The sequence below is a fragment of the Nomascus leucogenys genome, chromosome 17 (assembly GCF_006542625.1).
Source record: "Nomascus leucogenys isolate Asia chromosome 17, Asia_NLE_v1, whole genome shotgun sequence".
NCBI lineage: Eukaryota > Metazoa > Chordata > Mammalia > Primates > Hylobatidae > Nomascus > Nomascus leucogenys.
The window spans coordinates 51,140,814-51,157,468 of NC_044397.1; the positions used below are offsets into that span (position 1 = coordinate 51,140,814).

The 16,655-nt window shown below is 41.1% G+C and overlaps 1 protein-coding gene across 6 annotated transcripts in view; it reads right to left on the bottom strand.

Moving 5' to 3' along the window:
• Positions 1-16,655, bottom strand: part of VSTM2A (V-set and transmembrane domain containing 2A) — a 31,802-nt gene that overhangs the window by 12,875 nt on the left and 2,272 nt on the right. For 3 of the 6 annotated variants that reach the window (XM_030796556.1, XM_030796557.1, XM_030796558.1), the window contains exons 2-4: positions 16,197-16,363; positions 13,990-14,040; positions 10,817-11,153 (exon numbers count right to left, since the gene is read on the bottom strand). In XM_030796556.1, coding sequence (XP_030652416.1) covers positions 10,817-11,153; positions 13,990-14,040; positions 16,197-16,363 — 555 coding nt within the window. Of the gene's footprint in view, positions 1-8,474; positions 11,154-13,989; positions 14,041-14,268; positions 14,557-16,196; positions 16,364-16,655 lie in introns of those variants that run through there. The other 3 variants (XM_030796559.1, XM_030796555.1, XM_030796560.1) reach the window with 3 other exon arrangements.

Genomic DNA, 16,655 nt, shown 5'->3' on the forward strand with positions numbered 1-16,655 from the left:
TTTGTTTAATCAGAAAAACTAAAGATAAAAGATTATACATATGGCTGAAGAACAGGCTCCTCAGGGTGTGTCTGTAACAGAAGCCGTCAAAATGAAGCAAGAAAAACACTGATCTCATAACAGAGCCCTTCACTGCACAGTGCTTGATACCTTTACATTTTAAAATTTGAAGTATTTCACTGCATTATTTAACTTCATTAACATGTTTGTCTGTGAAGATAATAAAATTGCTTAGTTTCATCTTTAAAATTTTCTCTACAGCTTCATATTTGTCAACTTCATGGAATAAGAAATCGCAACTCCTAGATTTTACTATTTGCTTTAATTCAAGCACTGTTTCACCTATATCAGGTATGTTTTATACCTATAGGATTCTGAATTCATGCAAAAATGCTCTCTCAGAGTCTGTCGTGAAGCAGTTGCATTAAGGAAAACATAATTCTCATTTATAAATCTTCCTGTGTCCGATTTCCCTTGATACTCCCAATGACAATGCATTGCTCCTCACTTTGATCTCCCTTGTAAATTGGGGGTTGTGTGAGTCATCTCATTGACAGGAAAAATGATTGCATGATATTTTATTTACTTGTATGTGTTTATTTAATCAATATGAATTCATCAAGATCACACCTATTTGCTTAGAAAAACAAGACTAACTTGATGGTCAGATTCTCCACCCAGCCTCCAGGAAATAAGGTATAATAAAATACAAAGTTCCTAATTTCAATGCTACTAGCAATTTCTGAGTACCGGCCATTTTCACAACAGTACTTCAGGTACATACATGTACATGTGTAGATATTTTTAAGATTTTGTCATGAACTCTATAATTATACACCATTATTTTACTTTGCTTCTCTTTATTTGTTGAAATATTTTATGTGTTTGCTAATTTATTTTCTCTCTCATGAGACAACTGTTTACCGTTTTTTAATTGGAAAAAATTTAAATTTTCTTTTTCTGCTTATAATAAAGTAATACATTATCATTGTACAAATGTTATAAACAAGCAAAACAATAAAAAATTAAAAATCATAACTTACATTGACTGCTGTACATTTTCTTTTTTTCTTTTATTTTTCTATGCACATGGCTCAGACTGATTTAAAGTTTTGTATGCTATATTTTTTCACTTTAAAGTTTTGTATCCTATGTTTTTTCATGTGATGTTATGTACTGAATCCTTTCTAATGTCTCTAAACATTCTTTGAGAATATGATTCTAGAAGCTGCTTAATGTTCACTGTATGCTTTAACACATCCACTAGGTAACTTTCCTTTTGGTTATCTGTGTATTTCCAGGTGTATGAAAAACTCCATGGTAAGTATTGCAATTCATGACTCGCTATGATATCCTTGGAATTTCCTCTCAGAAGTATAATTTCAGGGACATATGGGCTGCACAATCTAAAGCCTTGTGGCTACTCTTCCCTGACAAATTTTCCTTCACAAGGGAAGTACTGATTCACCATGCCAGTGGCAATGTAGCAGAATGTCTGATTCACTGTAACCTTTATGATGCTTGTTGATTTAGAAAACTTTTGCCAAGATTATATCTGTCAATTTTTTTTTTTTAATGACAAGGGGTTTTGACTGGGACTGCATCAAATCTATAAATGCTTCTGAAAAATCTGACATATTTGCAATTCTGAGATGGGCCATCCAAAAACATAGCATTGTAACTCATTTATTCAAACCTAAACTCTCTCAAAGAAGTGTTTTAGTGGTCTTCATATTCATACTACTTATTTGCAACCACACTTTTTAAAAAAAGATTATATATTTTATATCTTTTACTTGTTGCTACTTTGAGAATTCAATATTATTCCTAAAATATTTTCTATTTTGGTATTGGAGTTATGTAGAAGGTTGACCTAAGTTTATACTTTTATCTTAATTTTATTATATGATCACTTTTATTATCTCTATTGGGATTGATTAGGAGTGATTAGGAGTGAGTTACATAATCATAGCATCTGTAAATATTGACATTTATTATTTTCATAAGTATTAGACACAAATATTTCCTTGTTTGATGCTCTACTTTTTAGTTACATATTATTTAGTTAAATAAAATTTTAAAGTTATAGCAAAATATTTTCACTTGCAAATTATTTTGTAACTTTTAACCTTCAAAGCCACAAGTATCTTATTTTATGCTAATCTTCCTATATTTGATTTTTCTTTTCTGCTTAGTTCTTTAACTGGCATTCATTTGGAGATATATTGTAAACTGTCAGATGTCTCCTTTTGGCATTATTAATTAAATAAATCTTTTTTTAATTGTTACATTTTTAAATTCATTAGATATTATCTTGTATAATTTTAGAGCTTTCCAGGCTTGTTTTTATTTTCTTTAATCTCTATTCATATTTCTGTTTCTTTATTGTCCTCTTAAATAATAGTTATTTTGTAGCATATTTTCCTATCTGGTAGGTAAAGAGGTAGAGAACTAGGCATTGCTGAGCTCACTCGCATGCTAGGTTTACTCTCCTAGATTTTTAAAATCCATTATCTCATTTAATGCTAAAAATGACTCTTGGGAGATAAGTATTACCATATCAGTTTTATACATAAGACTTTAAGGTTCAGAGAGATTTTGTGAGCAGCTCACCCAAAGTAACAAGCTGGTAGACAGCAAATCTAGGAATGAAATCTATATCTACCTGGTACCATAAACTATGAAATTTTCATTATTAATTTATATTCCTATTTAATTTTTGTCTCTTTTTAAGGCTTTACATAATATTCTAACTTGTTTATGTTTTCAGATGTATTGCTAATTACTTTGTGATTTTAAAAACTCAGAAAATTTTTTTTGAAAGCTTGAATTTAATTAAGATGAACACCAGTTTGTATAATTATGGCTTTAGAATACCTGTTATTTATTCAGGTTGCAGTTTAAATTCTTAAAAATCCTTTGGAATTTTATCATGTTTTACAATAAAGATCTAGTTACAACCTTGGGCAAGACAGCTGGTGGCTAATATGTTGTGCTTATTTAGAGGAAAATTTATCATCAATTAATGGCATTGTGACAGAAGAAAAAAAGCAAGCTCTGAAATTATAAATCATAAAACATAAGCCAGAAATGGAAACCTAGTCTTCCTTCCTTAACCCATCACTTCCACACAACCAGCAAGGAAGATATTTGCCTAGAAGAACCAGGTGGTAAAGACCATTAACTCTAATCATTTCATTGCTGATAATTGTATATAAGCATATGCAATAATAGTCATATTATTACAGCAACTAGTCACCATTCATTCAGGGATTATTAAGTGCCAATCTTCATATGTACATCATTTCCTTTAATTGTCAAAACCCTGTGAGGATTATAGTATAGTTCTCATTTAAGAAATGAAGAAACAGGCCGGGCACAGTGGCTCACACCTGCAATCCCAGCGCTTTGGGAGGCCAAAGAGGGTGGATGACTTGAGGTCAGGAGTTTGAGACCAGCCTGGCCAACATGGTGAAATCCCATCTCTACCTAAAATACAAAAATTAGCCAGGCGTGGTGGTGCACACCTGTAATCCAAGCTACTCAGGAGGCTGAGGCAGGAGAATTGCTTGAACCCGGGAGGTGGAGGCTGTAGTGGGCCAGGATCACACCACTGCACTCTAGCCTGGGTGACAGACAGAGCAAAACTCCATCTCAAAACAACAACAGTAACAACAAAAAAAAAAAAAAAGAAAGAAATGACGAAACAGACATATAGCACTGTGAGTGATGGAGCTGAGATGTGAAGCAGCCTTCCTCTTTAACCGCTGTGCACTAGTGCCTCTACCAATGAGTAGGCAGAGCCAGAGGCAGAAGGTCTGAGGAGTGTGTCCCTGCTCATTTACGCCCCTTCACTGCTCAGATGAAGGCACTGGTTCAGCCTATCAGTGGCAGAAGTGGTCCTTGGAAGAAGGAGCTCTTGACCTTTCTTGATCTTTTAGGGTGTGTGTTATTGTGACCAACAGAGTGAAGCCTTTCTAGCAAGTTCTCAACACTTTGGCCATCTAGCCAGGAAGCTGCTCCTCTGGTGGCTTTCTGAAGTGGCAGAATCATGGAATCACTTGAGACGAGAACTTAGAACGCTGGCAAATTCCGTTTCATGTATCCTTAATTACAGAGGAACTAGTAGTCACAAGCAAGCCTTCGTGTGGCCAGTTATGAATGGAAAAGCCCATCCAACCTTGATATTATAGGCCCAAATAGTTCTGAACTTCAATGAGAAAAATTAAATATGGTTTGCAGAATTTAACCAGCATAGACTCTTAATCTACATAATTCTGGTTCAAATATAGCCCTAGCAGATTCCTTGGTCTGTACTATCCAAATCATTCCCTTATATCTATTTTTCGTCTTATTCATAGACCCTTGATTTACATAGCTGCCATTTATATGATAGAATTACAATGATCAAATTAATTTAACCTGTGTAAGCAGCCAAGTTGGATCATTTAAACAAATATCAGCAGTAAGGGCTGAATTATATGACTGGTTCTACCTCAAAGCAGTGCACCATTTACTCACATATTAAATGAGACAAGCACTCTCCCTGCAAAGACCCTCAGTCCCTCATCTCCCTCCTCCCAACGGCTTTGACATCCCGTGTTAAGATCAATCCTGCTGAAAGTGGCCACTCTGGGTTCCTGGCAGCTGTTGCAGCAGCTGCCTCTTAACAGTCAGGTTCACATCACGGTGAACACACAATAATTGTATTTCATAGTTCAGAGAATCAGCATTCCTGCTGAGCTACTACAGACTCCACATATGGAGACACAAGTACCATCTTCACCGCAGCCAGTTTCCTTACAAATACCAGCTGTTGATCACAGGAGTGAACAGCTTCACAAAAGTCCATCCCAACACTGGAAACAGTAAGAGCAACAGAACACAGCCTCTAAAAAAAGTATTTTGTAGCATGACACAGATACACATACAGATATATGTCTCATAGTAAATGATAAGAAGAAAATTTTTTTACCCCGAAAAACTTCAAAAAGCTAATGATTCTTTCAACTTTTGGAACATAGCATACTTATTTCTGGTTCTACACTCAGAGATGCTGATTCAGTAGGCACTGGGTGGAGTACTGGAATATGAATTTTTAATAAGCTCCCTGATGAGTCTGGCATAGGTAGGCTGCACAACTCACTTTGAGAAACACTGTTTGGGAGTCTTGATCAGTTCTAGAGTAGTGGCAAAATTATCTAATTATGAAAACATAATTATACAAAAAAATAAGAACATGAGCCCCACTTGTTCAGGGCACATAGAGGAATTGCAAAAACAAGCTATAATATTTGTAGCCAAGAAGTTATAGTTAGGGTGATCAACTGTCCTAGTTTGCTTAAAACTAAGAGGTTTTCCAGAATGTGTGACTTTGAGCACTAAAGGTTCAACAACACAAGGCACAGTGAGGGCTTCAAAGTAAGTATAAACACATTGCTGAGAACTTGATGAGTGACCAATTCTGACTAAGAGAAAAGGAGAAAGCTTTAACAAAGGAGTTTGCATTTTTGTAGGAACTCAGCAAATAGGGAAAGACTCATACAAAGGAAACAGCATTTGCAAAGTCATAGAGGTAACAAAACATCTGAAAACATTCAGGCAATACCAAATGGAAAGACTGAATGAGATTAGGAACTCAGAAGAAACAAGGCTGGAGTTAGACTACAAAAACTAATGTTGGCACTTTGAAAATAATAATCATTTCACACATGCTCTGTTGTGATACGTCCCTTGTATTAGAGTAAAAACAAGAAATTCTTATTGGAATAGATTGGATTAGATGAGGAAAGTGAAGAGGGCCTGTGTTGACAATGAAACCAGTATTGGTTAGAACAGAAAAGATGCAGTTTCTCAAGGATGTTTTAGGGAGACAATTACTAGGACAATTCAGTATGGCAGCTGACAGAAGAGATGAGAACATTTTCAAGGCTTCCTCAAGACCAATGACTGTGATGAATGCTATTAAAAGAGTTTGGGATCATAGGAGGAAGAACATTTCTTTTTGGTGAGAAAGCTAAGATAAATTCAGTCTTGAATATTTGAGTTTTAGATGTCTGATCTGGGTATCTATCATGAAACAAACCTCACTACAACCTAGTGCCTTAAAATGACAGGAGATCATCATCTGCCTCTGTTCTGCATGTTGTCTGTACTTAGCTGGGCAGTGTTTGCTTGGGCTCCCTCATGCTGCAATGACAGCCACTGGAGCTGTGGCTGGAGGAAGGCTGGAGTGACTGGATGCCCAAGGCTGCTTCCAGGCTCGCACACCAAAGGTCTTGGCTGGGCTTCACTCAGTAAGGTGGGTGCACTGCTTCCACAGTGGCTGGCTTCCAGGAGGGCTCAGCAGGTGCTGCCAGCCCCTGTAAAGGATAGGTCTAGAATTGGCACAGCTCACTTCTTCACACTTTATTGGGCACAGTGGTCACAGGCCAGCCTATGCTCAGGGGAAGGAAAACAGACTTCAATGGGTGGGATGGAGACAAGTGTGCAAACACCCTTACTCTGCCACAGTTCTTGCAGGATATATATGTAGATGCTTTGGGGACAAGAGTGAACATGAGTCTGGATCTACAGAAATGAGTCAGAAGTACAAAGGTGACTGGAACAATTTTCTAAGAAAAATTAGCAGTCAAAACCGTGGAAGTGGATGAGACGATCAGGGAGTTGACAATGGGAAAATAACTATATTTAAGAGAGGAATTTAGTCAGGGAGGAGGCCAATAAAGGAGAGAGGAGAATGCTAGGAGCCAGTAAATAGGGGACCAGCCTGCAAAGAGAAGAGAGGTAAGAGTGTCAGGAAGGAGTGATCGAGGGAGAAAGGCTGCCTAGAGACTGGGAAGGACGAGATGTGAGAGGGTGGGGAATTGGAAGCAGGGGACACCAGTGACTTGCATGACAGCTTTGGGAGTGCGAGCGACCTGGGCAATTTACCTGGAGGAGCCAGCACGCAGCTCTGCACACCAGGAGTTGATCCATGGCCAGGTTGGGGAAGAGGAGCAGGAAGCTGCTTCACAGTTGTGTGTGACGTTGGGAAGGTGGGAAGGGGATCAGTAGAAAAAAGTGAAGACAGAGAGAAGAAAGGAAGGACTAGTAGAGGTGGTCTGTGGAGATGTTTGACTTCTGGAAGGATTGGAGACACTGGATGAGACAGGAAGAAACAAGTAGAGAATGGCTTAGTATATTGAGGTATTTGGGGGCATGGTGGAGGGGCATTGAGTCCTGTGTTCTCTGCGAAGAGGGACCTAAACCACTCCATCCTGGTCAAGATCCTGGGACTTCCACAGTCAGTTGTGCTTGGTGCCACCCTCCTCTCCGAAAGGTCTTTCTTCTCCATATTTGCTTGTATGAACTCTCCCTATCCTCCAAGTCCCTTCTTCCAGGTTGCCCTCCCTGACTCCTCCAGCAAGAAGCAGGGATTCACCTTCTCAGAACTTCTATAGAACATTTCTTCTGCTTCTAACTCTATGTATTGCTTTCCTGGTAACATCATATTTATTGGCATCTTCTCTTGATAAGCTTCTTGCGAATAGAGCCAAAAAAAGTGGGCAGAGGGGAGGGGGTTTGATATGATCTAAGTTGGTCATGGTACACAAAACTGGAGAGTGTTCAGAACAATTGAAGACGACAAACTTCAAAGGGATTGCAAAAACCAAGTTTTGTTTATCTGTTTGCCTAACCGTTTTGCTTCATTATTTTGTTTTAATTGCTGATTACAAAATGGAGGTAGAATTCAAATAATTTTACAAGTGAAGGATTCACAAAGATAAAAAAGAATTTTAAGTGGGAGGGGAAAGTCACGTGCTCAAAAACTTTTGGAAAATATCTGAAAAAGGTATGGGACTAGCCATATTAAATAACAGTTAGCTTTATCTTGTGATAGGTAGATGGTCATAGACTATCTTTTCCATCTTCTTCTATTCATGTAAATCTCTGCTCTAGAAAAACTGGTTAAATTAATTGTATGAAAATTTGAAGATTTCATATAGAATTATTTTCAGCTAATATGTTTTCCTTCATAAAAACAGAAATTCTTTGAAAGAAAAATAGTATCAATTAAGAGGTGAGTGTTTCAGTTTAAATAATTTAGTCAACTAAGTCAAAGATTATGATGAAAATAAAGGGCCAAACAGGCCAGCTTTTTGTGACAGAGATGACAGTGTCCCATATACCATAGATGAAGGATGCCTCTTTGTATCAAACAATAAAAGATAAAAGGCTAGTACAATATAGCTATTGGCTTCCAAAAGCAAGATTTTGATTTTTGTGCTTTCACCACATCTTGCCTTTCATAGAATAATGAAATAAAGATGGATGATAAATGGATTGTATAAATATTTTGTTTTCTTGCAAACTAAAATACAAACTCCTTGAGGAGAAGAAGTGTGTCTTCCTTGTTTGTGTCCCTGTGCCTGGTATGTGAGTTCCTGGGAGGGATGGAAGGTGAATAAATGAATGAATAAATGAAGCATGGGTATTGAAATAAGCTTTATTTGAATATAATCTGAAAATTGTAAGGTAAAAATCATAAATCAGGATGTGGGTATTACAGTGAATATAATATATAAATATCCACCCCGGATACTGAATCATATATGATAATTGTGCAAGTATAGGAACTTACACATAAGTAAAGTGAGTGGTTGGACTGCCCAGCTTCTGAAACAGAAATTAAAAAATGTCGATAGAAATATATAAAAATATTATCCAGTATTCACTGGTTGGAAATATTGAAATTAAATATTTTGAGATATTTCAGGTTGCTCTTTGATATAAGCAGATATGTTTAGTGAAGACTTTTAATGAATACAGACTTCATGAGTCACTTTTTTCTCTCCTACCTTTAACTCTAGAAAAAGCAATTTTGAATCTAACAGCAAGGCTGGCAATGGGATGCAAAAAGAGCAGTACTTTTTATTTGATAATTGTTAGAAGAGATCTAGAGTTTATCATTTAGCACTAATCACAGGGCTGAGATATGAAAATAAAATAAATAGGTATTTTGAGATTGCATTATTAAACTGCAAAAGCTAAGAAAATATTCTAGAAATAGATAAAGCATTTCTTTCTACCGTTGGAATTCTTCACTTGGAATAGGTAATCTGTTTGATTTTATTCTGCTGAACAGATTGATGACATCTAACTTGGAACAGTCTATGTAGGATAATATTAATAATTTCACTTCCACGATCTGGAGTTCTTGCTAATTAGGCTGTAAATTGTCTGCTTAGGCTACTCTGTAATCTTGCCTGTAGTGTCTAACTTCTTTTTTGATAATGTGAAGAAAGAGGGGAAAATCACTCCAAAGACATTAAATCTTCCTCAAATAATAGTCACAAAGTTGTAACCATCATTTGGTTACCATTCCAATTTAGCATATACCTGTGTGTTTAGTGTGTATGGATACACACATGTATGTTCCAGCTATCTTTGTCCTTTAATTTGGGAAACAGAAAAGATGATAAAGAAAAAATTAGACAAATCCACACACATTGGGCTTCAGAGAGGCTAAGCCATCTATTCATCAGACTGACATAAATTGCAATGACCAAGGCATGCCAGGAGAGTTGCTCATCTACATTATAAGGCAGGGCAAACTCAGAGAACCCTAATCCAAGTGCCCTACAAATCTGCAAATCACATCCATTAGGAAGTAAAGCATTAAGAGAAAACCTATTTTGGCATACAGTGTTTTAAAAACATTTAAAAGCATTGTTCACAAGCAAGGCCTTAAAGATACATACCTATACGTATTTCTACATGTATATATATATTTGATATATATAAAGTCTATATTTGATTAGGATGATTTCCGAGATATGTGTGTGTGTGTGTGTGTGTGTGTATATTCAGGACGATATGAGATGAGATCTCAGAAATCATCCTGGTGAAGTAATCAGACTTTTTAATTTAATGGCTGAAGAGACCTTAAATATTAGCAATATAATTTTCCATTACTGATGGTAGCATCAATACTTCTTTAGGGAAAAACCTAAAGAAGGATAAAGTTGGTATGTTTGTGCTCCCTTCATCCCATGTCATGTGTTTGAGGAAATCGGGACGGCCGCGGGGTTGTGCAGGGTACTGCTCATTCCACGAAGCCTTTATCCCACATCAAGGTTAAAACTTCCACACGTTTCCATTGGCTGAATGACTGCATACATTAATGCCATTCAGAACAGCTTTAACTTGCACAGTAGCCTTCAGAATCCTGTGACTAAGCTTCTAAATTGGCCTGGAAGGCACATTCGCAGAGGAGTTGCCGTATCTCTACACCACTTAATGTCTTCAATCCCCCCTCCGTCCTTCCATTATCATCATCACAGGCAGCTGAGGTTTCTCCTTCAAAATCAAAAGCCCTTGGAGAATAGTCCTGCTTAGAGCTATGGGTCGCTGAAAATGCATGATATGGCATGTCTCTCTCATTTACATTTTGATTAAGTGAAAGCCTCTTAATTTGGGTCATTATTGATACATAAATCTGTAGAGAAAATGAACATGCATTTGTAATGTAACCAACATTACATGATTTATTGTTCTTATAATGTGTAAATACAGAAGGGATAAAAGCCAGAGTCCAGCTCTCAGATGCCCTGGAAATGAAGCACCACTAGGGGACTGACGGGGCGCACCCACATGCTTTGAGCTCTGAGTGAATCGGTGCAGGCTCGGCGCTCACCTCTCATAATCACTTGCACTGAACTAGGTCTCCGATTTTAAAAACCACCATTCATAAATCTGTCTACTCTATACGACTGACCTTTCTGTGGAGGGTTTGTGAGTGGTAAAATAAAAGGCTCGAAATGGGTTTCCATACCTGATTGTGGACTTTGTTTGGGGATTTTGGCTACCGCTTGAGGGCTGGAGGTGGAGTGCGTTGGTTGGTTGGCAGAGCCATGGATGCTGCTGGGGACGGCTGCGGAGACGTTCTTGCGGGGCTTCATATCCTGCAGCCACATGGGCGAGGCTTCGAAGGCCTGCATTCTGCGGGCATGGCTGTTGGCATTGACTTTCAGATAGGCCTGGGCCTTGTGTTCCTGAAGCTCCCCGTAGTTGGCATCAGTCACCCTGCACTCGTATAAGCCTTCATCCTTTTTCCTCACTTTGGAAATCTGAAGCTTGTGGGAGATGTCATTGCCTTGGACTTTCACTGTCTGAAAAATTGCAGGTAAAAAAAAAATAAAGTGTTACATCAAATGATTTTGTTCCCATTTTTTACCCTGAGCTTGCTAATATTGGAAAGCTGAAGGGTCTTAATGGTCCCATAGCCATAGTGAAGGAGCTTTTTATTTCCTTAATGTCACATCTGAAGGCCTTGGCTATCCTATTCCACCAACCACTGCACTTGCAGACTCGGGGGCATAATTAGTTCAATGCAGCCAGTGCCAGATTCTGTCAGCCACGTGCCCCCCATTGTCTACATGCCAGTAGCAGCTCCTTCATTTTTCCATCATGGGATTGGCCTCTGCCTGCTTAACTCAGTTCAATGAAGCACAAACCAATAAGGCCAACTGTATAGGTGAAACAACCTCTTTTCTGCCCTGTGGGCTATAAACTAACCCCCTCAACTCTGAGACGTCACAAAAATATTTCGTTGGTCACGAGTTTGAGTGAGAATGCACTTGCATCCCCACACCGGGATGACTACTAAAGGTGCTATTAATGAACGTGGATATTAATATTTTTCTTCTTAAATTTTAGATGCAGTCTTGCCTCTAGTCATGGGGTGGCATGGCTTGGGGTACAGCTTCATATCACCTGAAGTCTTCTTGCTCAAAGTATGTATCCCATGCCATTATAGGGACTTTATGCTACAGGGACTTGGGATGCTATCGATAAAACACTGGCTTGATTTTCAAAATTGAAATTGGCTTTCTTATTTCTTCTAATAAGTTTTATTCCAGATTAATAGCAAGATCATATATCTGATAGATATATTAGATATATGATTTTATATTATATATCCTATATTATATATATATAAGCATCTTTATCAGAGCAGTTAGGTTTAATACATAATCACATGTTCTTCACAACTGAGACAATGATAGGGTTCATAAGACATTTGGGATTCAAGAATTTGGTTGATTTTGAAAGATACAGAAAAGAAATGAAGGAGGCCAAAAGTTATTTTTTCTGCTAATGGCCACTACACTTTCAAACGGCTATAAATTACTAGGAAAACCTGAGAAGCACTCATCTGTTTTTACATATAGAGGTATATATACAAATAATTTCCAATATTTGAACCCTATGGGTTTATGTGTATATAAAATTACATATAAATATACTAATACTATAAAAATGGAAATGAATACTTCCACATTTATTCTGGGTTAAATCTCCTAACAAGTTTGAGGTAGCTAGAGTATTTATATTATTATCCCATTTTATAGTTGAGTAAACTGAGGCTTGGGGTGTTTGGGTCAGTGATTTTCAACACTGAGTGTACATTAGAATCACCTGGGGTGCTACTAAAAATACTGGCATGTGGAGTAATGCAGAAATATTAAGTCTGCATCTGTAGAGGGTGGAGCTTATATCAGTATTTTATAACAACTCTCCTGGGAATTCAAAGTTAATAACTATTGGTTGAGAACATATGTTCAAGGTCACACAGTGGGTAAACAGGGAACAAACTACTTTCTGCCTCAGTTTGTGTCTAAAACTCTCTTCTACTCATTAACTTTTATGCATTATTGGCATAGGTAATACTATCAACAGTTGTGTGTGTAATCATGTTTCTCCATGTATGCATCAGGGGTCAGGATGTATGAGACTAATTTTGTTACTGGCCTTTAGATGATAGGGGGACGGGTGAAGGGTGAAGGAAGAATAGTCACCAAGCAATCTATGTAGTTATATATGTATGTGAAAAATAAAATAATTAAGAAAAAACTATATTTTACCAATAAAGCTTTTCTAATATTGTAGGAAAACAACAGCTTCTGTGATGTAAGAATAATTGAAGTATTCTAAAAAGTCAGTAATTTTATGAGTTTTAAATCAGAGTCCATGGTTGATATTTCATCTTTGTCATTTTTTTCTTCCCTGTTGAGATTACACATTTAGATCACAGAACTACATTCTGTGTATAATATATTTGTACATTTTTAGTTATGATGTAACTCCAATCTTCTACCACTTTACGCTATTGTAAGAGCCTTAAAATACATTTTCTTTTAAAATGTAGGTCATTGGGATTTTAGATTTCTAAAAACAAATAATAACAATATGTTTATGCTTAACAGATTTCCTCCTTTTGTATTTCATACCTATTTCGTTTCTATTTATCAAATGAAGCAGTATTATTAATATTAACTGATGCTATGCGGCTTCATTTGAGGTATAGTAAAAAAATAAGACTTTCACTTTTTAAATTTTATGCACTTATTAAAAGTAATAAGCAATAGTGTGGAACTGTAAGTTTACATTTTCAATAGGTCAAGCTCCTATAATAATGGTTTTACATTTATATTGGCTTTTGGCATTATATTTATATATTCTTAATAACAGCACTGGAAATACATTCCATGCATTAAAGTGACATTCAAAATTTAGTTGCTTAATTTCATCACAGTTTCAGTATCCCGTTGGATGCTTTATATTTTTCTCCCTAAAAATTTTTTCCTATGTTAGTATTTTACTTTCTACCAAAATATAATTATTTCCATAATTTTGAATAGATATTAGCATTGTATTTACTCTTACTGTTAGGTAAGTTACAAAAAGCAAGGAAAGAAAGTGTCACACAACCTCTCTGGATAGCAAACGATCCTCTAGAATGTTTAGACATTTACGTGACTAAAATATGTAATTTTATTTAGGGACTCTAAACGTGCTTCCATTTGTATGTATCTAATGAGGCAAGCAAGGGGCACCCGGCTGTCCGGCTGTCCTGCAGCGCTGGCAAGCCGCCTTGTCGGGGACAGGGAGGGGCTGTGCGTCCCGGGCCTGGGCCAGCGGCCCTCGGCGCGCCCCCGCACTCACGCTGATCTTGGTCCCGTCGCTGTCCGGGTCTCTGTCGGGCAAGAGCTCCACCTGCGGGCAAGGAGCGAACACTCAGTCCCGGGCCAGGCCCGCCCGACCACCCGCCCCCAAGCGAGCACAGCCTTCGCGGCTCCCGGCAGGGCCGTCAGGGTGACCTGGAGACAGGGGAGCGACCAGGGGCGTGGCCACCCCTGTCCAGGCCCCGACCGCACCGCCCCCACGCCGTCCCCGGCACACCCCACGCCGTCCCCCGCACACCCCACGCCGTCCCCGGCACACCCCACGCCATCGCCGCGCTGTCCCCGGGGCCGTCCCGGCGCTGTCCCTGCGGCGCCGAGGCTGCGCTCCGGAGGCGGGGCCGGGAGCCGCCGGGTCTTTTTCGCGTGTTGACCCATGCGGATGCGCGCCCGGAGGTGGCGCGGGAGCCGCGGGTGGGGCGACCGGCATGAGTGAAGGTGAAGTGCCCCAGGACGAGTTTTCGCGCCTTTGTTCCGGCCGCCATCCCGCCCGCCGTCCCGCCCCGCGCTCCTGGCCCCAGATTCTCTTGCTGGCTAGCAGGGACGCCGCCTCTCGCTCAACTAGGTCTCCCTCGCCCGGACCCCCTTCCCCTCTCCCCTCCTCCCGCTATTTTCCTTTGCCTCATCTCCTCCTTTCTCCCTCTCCTTCCTCACCTCACCACCCTCTCTCCTGTCTCTTCCCAACTCACCCTCCGTCCCCTCCACGCTCCCCATTCCCCTACTCCCTTCTCTTCTCGCTTCCTCTCTTCTCTCCTCTTCCTTCTCTTCTCCACTCTCCTTCTCTCCTCTCCCTGCCCCTTCCCTACTCCTCTCTCCCTCTCTTCCTTTCCCTCCCTCTCCCTTCCCTCTCCCTCCCTCTCTGCTTTTCCTCTCCTTCCCTCTCTCCCTTCTATGCCCTCTCTCCCTCATCTCTCTCCTTCTCCCTCTCATTCTCTCACCTCTCCCACCCCTTCCCCCTCCCGTTCTCTCTCCTCTCCCATCCCTTCCCCTCTCTTACCTCTCTCCCTCTCTCCCCATTCTTTCTCCCTCTACCCTTCTCCTTCTCTTCTTTCCACTCCAATTCTCCCTCCCTTCCTTCCCCCTCCCCTTCTCTCTCTCCCTCTCGCCCCCTCCCTCCTTTTCCCCTACCCTCTCTCCCTCTTCTTTCTCTCTCCCTCCCCTCTCTTCCCCCCTTTCCCTTCCCTCTCTCCCTTTTCCCTCTTCCCTCTCTCCCTTTTCCCCCCCTTCCCTCTCTCTTTCCCCTTCCCTGTCTCTTCCCTCTTTCCCAGCCCCTTCCTCCTCCCCTTCGCTCTCTCCCTCTCTCCCATTTCTTTCACCCTCTCCCCCTCTTCTTCTCTCCTCCCCACTCCAATTTTCCCTTCCCTCCTTCCCCCTTCCCTCTCTCCCCCTTCTTTCTCCTTCTCCCCCTCTTCTTCTCCCCTCCCCACTCCAATTCTCCCTTCCCTCCTTCTCCCCCTCCCTTCTCTCTGTTCCTCTCCTCACTCCCTCTCTCCCTCTTTTCCCCTTCCCTCTCTCCTTCTCTTCTACCTTCTTTCTCCCTCCCTTCTCTTTACCTTCCCTCTCTCCCCTTTTTCCCCCTTCCCTCTCTCCATCTCTTTCTCCTTCTCTGTGCCTCCCCCGGTCTCCCCCTTTCTTCTCTTCCTCTCTCCCTCCTCCCTTTTCCCCCTTTCCTTCTCTCTCCCTCTCTCCCCGACACCCCACGTATCTGTTAGAGGTGGAGGTGAGAGGAGCGGGCCGCCTTGGTTCTCTGGTTGTTCAGCCCGGGGGCTGGGGTCCCAGATGGTGCCTGGTGCCCCGAGAAGGGAGAGGATGTGGGGCGGGGGGGTGGAGGCCGCCCACCGATTCCCCTCCCCCTCCTTTCGTCCTGGAAAGGGGCTTGCGGATGTCCCGGGATGTGGCAGCGCGGTAGGGGCAAGGCGGGCATCTTCCTAAGTACCAGAACTTACAGGAGGAGGCGCTTCCCGGTTTAACAGGAAGAAACTGGGCAGCAGGACTTCCTTCTGGGTTTTAACTTCGCGTCCCCAGGACAAATTCCCTTTCCCTCCCTGGAAGCCCTGGGGGTCACTCGCTTCCACAGAACCGGCAGGTCCCCAGGGGTGCCCAGGCAGCACCTCGGCCCCCAGCCCCATGCCGGACACCCTGAGGACCGGGCGAGCGAAGGGGAGACGCGGGGTCGGCGGGCTCCGCTACCTGCGCGCCGGCCCCCTCGGCTCCGGGCTCCAGGTCCTCCGGCCCCCGCAGGAACCACCATTGGATCTCCAGATACACCGAGGCGGAGCCGCTCTGGAAGGCGCAGGACATCTCCACATTCTGCCCCTCGGTCGCCGTCACGTTCCGCGGAAACTCGGTAAATTTTGCTGCAAAGCAGAAAGGCATCCTTTTGGAATATCCACACCCCTCTTGCCAGAGTCTCTTTCCTTGAGAGCTCGCTACATTTTTCCTGGACTTAAATAGCAACAAAACCCCTCTCTTACATCCTCGGCTCCGTCTGGTTCCCCCAGCCCCCTTCCTTTGCCTCTTTCCTGTCTAACTTTTGGTATCATACCTAAATCACTATGTTGTTGATCAAATCCAGATAATGGAAAGGTTAACAAGCTTGCCAATAACTCTTAGCCAAGATCCCCGCAGGTAGATCCAAATACCTTTTGT